Below are 7,119 nucleotides of genomic sequence, written 5' to 3' on the forward strand. Positions count from 1 at the left end.
TGAGTTAGAACATGCTGTGTGCTTTGCTGTTGCAGGCGGATTGTAGCAGTCATGTTATGAAATGATTACCCAGGAAATGGGAGAATTTCACCTGAGCTGGAAAGCGGGCAAAGGGGAGAGCGCTACCGAAACGTAAGAGTCTTTTTTATAAATCATTTACGTCAGGACATGAGTGTACAGGTTTAGCCCTTTGTTCCACTGGCCAATGATTCACTCGCTTGCCAGGTTGTGTTTCCACTCTATATAAAAGACATGTCACAGACTTTTTCCACTTAGTTTGTTCAGTAATTGCTTATCCATTTCATATTATTGATAGTTATTTTCTTTGACTTTTATGAGATGCTTTTGTACAAGGCCTCAGCATCTACATGTCATTTCCTTTCCAGATTTATGATTATATATGATATATTTATAACTCTTAAGCTGTTCCATGTTGCCTCCACCTTTACAACTGAAGTAACTCTTGGCAGCCTGTCACAATAAATCTTCTGTTTGTGTTGACTCTCACACAAACTAAACTTCCATTTGAGGACAAGCACATGCCAAGGGCTTAGCAGACAGAAAGAGCTGCCTGTGAATCCCAACACCATGTGTCTGCTAACTGTAACGTACAGAAGTCACTAGTTTTCTTGTCCCTTTCCTCACGCTCCAGAGAATGAACATTCTTAAGCCTCACATACACAAACACACACTCTGCTTTTGTTTCCCTATGTGTGTGGGAATGTTGGTGCACAGCAGGTGCATCTTTGCCGAGCTGAGGAGTTGCTGCACGCGAGAACACAACCCTCCTCCTCCCTGTGAGAATCTTCTCCCAAGTCTGAACAGGTACACACTGCTGCACATCAAATAACACCACATCTAAATACTCTGCGCTCCCTTTGATGGATGCATGCAGAGGCCTCGCTTTCAGGAAACACTCGGAGTGTTTGTGTGAACCCAAAGACCTTGACATGTAGCAGCACCTGGAAAAACCAGTTGGGCTGTTTACAGCGTGACTGGAATCTCTTTGTACCAGCTGAGTAGCATTTTGCAGTTCATGAATGATTGCTGCAGAGAACAGAGTGTGCACGACATTTTGTTACACAAGCATTATGTGACAGGACATGGTAGTTCTGAACTGGAAAGCAAAGTGGGAGATGTGTCGAGAGCTGTAGTTAATGAATAGCAAGAGCTTTGTGAACAGCCTCCTGATTCATGGCGGTTGTTTTTGTTGTCGTGACTTGGCCTGCTGGTTCACACTGAACTGCGTGGCGGGTGAGGAGACACACAAACATGTTACTGTGGATGCTGACAAGACACCAACAATCTAGTTAATAAAAAAACCAGCATGAAAAGCAGCAAGTGTAGACAAAATAGTAATTTATTAATAACTTATCTTTTCTTTATATTCATAAGAGAGGAGTGTGTGTGAGGGGTGGCAGAGGTCACCAAGATGGCTTCCTCTGGAAAGAGGCCTTCTCTCTGCAGGGGGCAATGAGACCCTCTGAAGCTCAGGATTCTTCTTCTCTCATCTTGACAAATAAGAATTGCATTTCACAGAGTTATCCCTGAAAAAGCAAGGCGAGCAATGTCTTCTGTTTGTCCACATGTCAGAGACTTTTAACCCTTGTGCACAGATCACAATTACTTTCATTAACCTTCAGAGATCCACACGCCACAGCTGGCCATTCTGAGTGCTTATGCTGTAAAACTGCTATGAAAACTGCTTAAAATGTGAAATTTTGTGTGGCTAAAACCTCTAAGAGGCAGCAGAGTTGAGAATAACCGGGTGTCTTTCTCTGAAGGTTAACAAAAACCTTCTGAGTAAGGCAAACAACCAAGACGACTGATTCATGAAAGGGTGTGTGCAAAAACAAAGCCTGCCGGCTGAACTCACACAAGAAGTGATTATCAAATATATTACACATGTACACATTTTTGCACAACTCTTGGAAAGCCTACTTGATTTTTGGCATAATCAACTTTAACATACTGATCAATATGCAGCTTGTTTGCTTACATAAATGTAGATTATGAAACAAATATCTTCAGTACCCACTTGTTGCAAAGGGTATATACTAGAGCAAGGCTTTTACTGTATTGTCTTTCATAAAGATATATACACATGTATAAATGTTTGATTTCACAAATGTAAAATCGAGTCCAGTAGATAGTGTGCCATCTAAAGCTGGGTGCTTCAGCCCACACAGGCAAGTCTTCACAGAAGACGAAGGAGACAACGCACCCTGAGGTCGTGGAGGAACCAGTGCTAGACCCCAAACTAAACATAAAAGATTTTACATGTGTCCAGTCTGAACAATCATGTCTCTTTGGCAAACCAGCCTGGGAACTTTGAAGCATAACGTACAGCTTTCCGGCACATCACTTAAGTTTCCTCAGACAATGACAAAAAGATAAAAGACCTCAGGAGTCCAACAGCCATACGAGATGGCAGAAATGATCTGCTCTCTTTAAATGCCTCTCTTCCTTTTTCCTGTCTCTTTTGCTGTCGCTCTTCATTTAGTCAACAACAGCTGCGGCTTGGCCAGACAGCTTTGGGCCTCCAGTAACTACGCTCAGCAGCTGTCACCTCAAACCAGCTGTATCAATAACATCAAAAGCCCAGTTGCGTAGCAGACGACAGGAAAAGGAGAAACTTTTTGTAATTTTTCCAACAGGAGGCTCATGATACCTCCAGCAAGGAGAGGGGTGGTGACAGTGGACCTCACGTGGACTCTAGGGCGTCCAGCTGGAAGACGTTGTGATTGGTTGGGGTGGTGAAGTAGAGCTGCTGGCTAGGTGCTGCCATGCGATTGTCGCATGGGCTTTTCAGGCCCAGTGTGCGCTCAAAGTCCAGGAGCTGGCCCATGAAGTTGAAATTGGGTGAGATGTTGGACTTTTTCATCTTCACAATATCGTACGCATCATTCATGGACAGGTTGAGCTTCTGCATTAGGTAGGCCACGGTCACAGTCACTGAGCGGCTGATGCCAGCCAAGCAGTGGACCAGGACGCCACACTTCTGGCCTCGAGCTTCATCTGGTAGAAACAGAAGAGGGTGGAAATGTTATAGATTTCACCCAGAAGTGCACAAGTGATTTAAAGCAACACACGGTTTAAAAAACATCCGTATAAAAGCTGTAGCTCAGCCTCATTGGTTGAATCATTTGTTCTATAACAAAGCAGAAAAACCAGGACTTTTCATCAATGAACCAATATTAAAAAACAAACAAACAAACATTATATCCCCTGAAGTGATTAAGAAGCATTATTTACACTTTGACAGGCTGGTCCTCACATGACACAGTGATGGAAAGTGCAGCCCCTTTCTACACAGACTGAACAACATTTGTGATAAACATCTGTGACATTTAAATCAAGCTGTGCTGAAGTTGGAGTCGGTGTAGGGAGGGAGAGCAGCAGACGTTATTATCCCGACTACAGTCAGTCAACAAACGGGCTGCAGCGGTGGTGCACATAAACAGAGCCAACATACTTCTGTTTCTGACCTAGAGAAGCCGGCTGGGAAATTGACTATTACAGTCTATTAAACCATTCTTCCGCTCGCTAGGGTTCCTCTGACAATGGTGCCATTTGGGCGTGTAAACGTAGGAGTCATGAGGGCACACTGTCAAGGCGAACAGGATGTCAACAGGGCTTGTAAATGGCTCCTTTTGTAATGTGGAGGGAGTGGGGGGGCAGTGCCATGTCCTAGATTACTTTCAATGCCACTTCCTTCCTGTTGCGCTCGAATTACCACCCTCCCCTCATTCACTCTCCCCATTCTCCTGTTTCAACATCGCCCTTTGTGCTGCAATTACACAAGCCCCAGGACAAGAGATAGGCCAGGATGTTTTCCATTGAAGTTAGATCATTTGTACACAGTGCATGTTAGCCTGTGCACCATTAGAGGCAGACTTGTATTCCTCTGCCTAAACACAATGGCCTTAATCTGCCCACTCTGTGTCCCAACCTGATTGACTGATAAGACCACAGCCAGGGACACCTCATCTAATCTCAACTACCCAATAACAACCTAAGAACTTCCTGCCAGTGATAGCACATATCAAATTAATAAGATTAGCTGGTTCCTGCTTTTCTTTTTATTAAGTGTATTCTGACATACTCAGGTTTTGGGCTGTTGCTCAGACAAAACGAGTCATTTGAAGGATTCACCTTGAGTAGTTTCACAATGTCTTGACATTTTTAGATAAACTACAAAAAAAAAAAAAAACAATTTGAAGTTTAATCACTGATGAGGTAAACGAGATTAGGACTACACCAAAGAGCCAGAGGCCTGGGTGCAATGGTTTGCAGCAAGCTGCCTGTGTATTCAGCTGAGCAGGATTACTTACCGATGAAGCCGATGGCTTCAGGGAAGAACTGGGAGAGATTCTGGCTCCAATGATCTGAGATGGGGATCTGCTTGTACTTAAACTCCCCTGCATTCTCAAATAGGTTGGGCAGGTTGGGAGTCACATTGAGGATGTACTTGATGCCGTACTCCTCCAGCACGTCCAGGTTGGTGGAGTCCTTGGCGCAGCCCAAGTAGAGATGGGGCAGGATCTCCACCGGGAAGGAGGGCTGTGGGTTGGACAGCGGACTGCCGTCGGAGTCTGTTGCGCTGCTTGGGTCCCGATCTATGTCCGACTCGATGTCTGAAGAGTCGGAGCTGATCCGCAGCCCGCCGAGACCCAGCACCTGGGCGGTGGGGGAGCTGCTGCTGGAGGAGCCATCCAGGTTGGTCTCACACAGCGCTGGATACTCGGCCTGGAATTTACTGAAGCCACCTGGAAAATTAAACATACATTTACTGAATACAAAGCGACTATGTGAGCAAAAATATTCAGCTGATCGTGTAACTCAGACACATTTAGCTGCACATTAAGGTTTTCTTTCCTGCAAATAAAGCTATTCCGCTTCGACAGCAGTTTGACATGATTATGTTTTTCATAATAACGAAGTAAAAACTCATTCGTTTCTCTGTACTGTGTTAACCTGTAACAACTGGTTTAGCACAAATGAAACCAGATAAGAGTTAACATTAAAGCACCATATATGTGGGTGTGAATGAACAGCGGCGGCTGGGGGGCCTAAACTGTGAATGAACCGTACTCACCCTCCAGATAATAGGCCTTGTAGCCTTCATCCTTCATCCTCCTCAGCAGTAAACCCAACACGGAGCCCCCGTCCACATTCTCGTTCCACTCGCGGCTGTACTCGTCATACAGCACGATGGTGTCGGTCTTGCACCTCCGCGCAAACCTCTCCCGGTCCTCTCCGTTGGAGAGCAAAGAGCGCACGGGCAGGTTGCCCTTCTTGAGCCGGCGGAGCATGAGGCTCGGTATGGCCACGTTGATGGCTGTCTCGACGTGTGACGACTCGTAGAGCTCCTGGGCCCGGCAGTCCATCACAAGCAGGCCGTCCCTGCGCGTCTCCAGCAGCTCCCGGAGCCAGCCCACCGTCTTGCTGATCGCCATTACCGAGTCGAACTGGGCGACGGGCTTGAGCTTGTCAAGCATTTATAAGCAGGAGTAAAAATGTGTCTGGGAAAAGGGGGACGCTTCCTTGGCTGCAGCGACAAGGAGGCAAGCAAGCAAAAACCTGTTTTGGGATTTCAGTCCGCTCCGCTGCACCTCGGCCGCACAAGCAACGATGTAAAAACACTAAAAGAGAAAAGTCGAAATGCTAAACCAAACAAACAACTTCTCACTCCAAATCTCCTTCAGTGTCCCGTGCGCTCTGAGACGACACGGACCGATAAGCATTCAGGTCCCCTTCACAGATTTTCCGACTGCAGGCTGCATACACTGGCGCTCATTCATGTATCTGGTCGGAGAGAGCCCGTAATATTTATCAATGAGTCACACTGGCCCTGCGACGAGGCTGACGCTTCCTTTTCCTTATATAACTCCACGGATCCAAGCGCATCGGCTCTTCCACTTCTAGTTTCCTCTTTGGAGATCAAAGTCGGGGTAGTGACGGGTTCTGTGGATGTGAACCATGCGGGTTATGTCCCTCTATTTCTGCCGGAGAAGGCCGCTTGTTTCCCCGCTATCTGCGGTGTGAATCGACGCTCTACAGGCTCCGTCTCGAAGCGCTCTCTGCTGTGCCAGACTGCTGAATGGCTACAAACAGGAGGCGTTTCATTGGATACATTATGCCAGGCGGCCAATCAGAACAGCCCCAGCGGCGGTCGCCATGACAACGGGGGCCGGATGGAGCAACCCGTGTTGATGAATTGTTAATGAGTTTGTCATTCACAAAAACGGAGAGGAATTTCCGCTCCGGATCAAGTGAGTGCAAACAAACAGAAGAACGACAGGGAGACGGAAGGAAGAGAGGGCGGGAGGGAGAGAGGGACGGGTGTCAAACAAGACTGTTGGGTATTAGGCCATAATAATACAGGTCTATATAATGCGCCTTACAATATTTAATTTGTCTGACTTGCAGAATATTAATGTTAAGACCAGACCGTATGCACTTAAAAGCGCATTTCCATGCGTCACTGCGCACAATATCATACCCCCTGAGCCTATAATAAAATGCATTATATAGGAATATTACCACAAAGTGCAGCTTCAATTCCGTGTTTCTCTTGTGTTCTGCACAGCCCAGACTGTCAGGTGTTTCTTTTTAATAAAAAGCAGCTGAAATAAACAACAGATTTAATACCACTCTTACACTGTGAACACAGCAGCACTGGAGCTATTTCTGTCTACAGAGCCTTCGCTGGACTGGAGAGGTTCTTTGTGTGGGTGGTGGAGCATCAGTATGTCACCATCTCTCTCGGACTCGCTCACACTATCTGGACTCACTAGACCAACCAGAATCACTCTGATATTCCTGCCTCTGTAAGCCTATGTTAATTTCTGAAAGCAGGTTATTACTGCGTGATATTCCAGGATGTCTACTGTTCTTTTTCGTAAGTATATACACATAAACATGTTCGCCCTGGTCGGATTACTTCACACCAATCAGCCGGATGTCTGGCATCTCCACGCCCTTCACGCCCTTTTTACGCGGACAGATGAGGAGTTCCAGGGTCATCAGGGGCGCTGATCGCTTCCCATCAGCCCGTTAATTACCCCCCCACCCCCACCCCCCAAACTAAATGCATTTGCAGGTTTAGCGCTATTT

At 46.3% G+C, this 7,119-nt stretch overlaps 1 protein-coding gene across 1 annotated transcript; it reads right to left on the reverse strand.

Moving 5' to 3' along the window:
- Positions 1–1,366: 1,366 nt before the first annotated feature.
- Positions 1,367–6,094, reverse strand: dusp6 (dual specificity phosphatase 6). The gene is made up of 3 exons (XM_020593608.1): positions 5,099–6,094; positions 4,335–4,769; positions 1,367–3,018 (listed from the first exon to the last, which is right to left on the reverse strand). Exons 1-3 carry the CDS (start codon positions 5,499–5,501, stop codon positions 2,705–2,707), a joined length of 1,152 nt encoding a protein of 383 aa, XP_020449264.1. The 5' UTR covers positions 5,502–6,094; the 3' UTR covers positions 1,367–2,704.
- Positions 6,095–7,119: the final 1,025 nt, after the last annotated feature.

Source organism: Monopterus albus, unplaced genomic scaffold, assembly GCF_001952655.1.
Source record: "Monopterus albus unplaced genomic scaffold, M_albus_1.0 scaffold19.1, whole genome shotgun sequence".
Classification (NCBI taxonomy): Eukaryota; Metazoa; Chordata; class Actinopteri; order Synbranchiformes; family Synbranchidae; genus Monopterus; species Monopterus albus.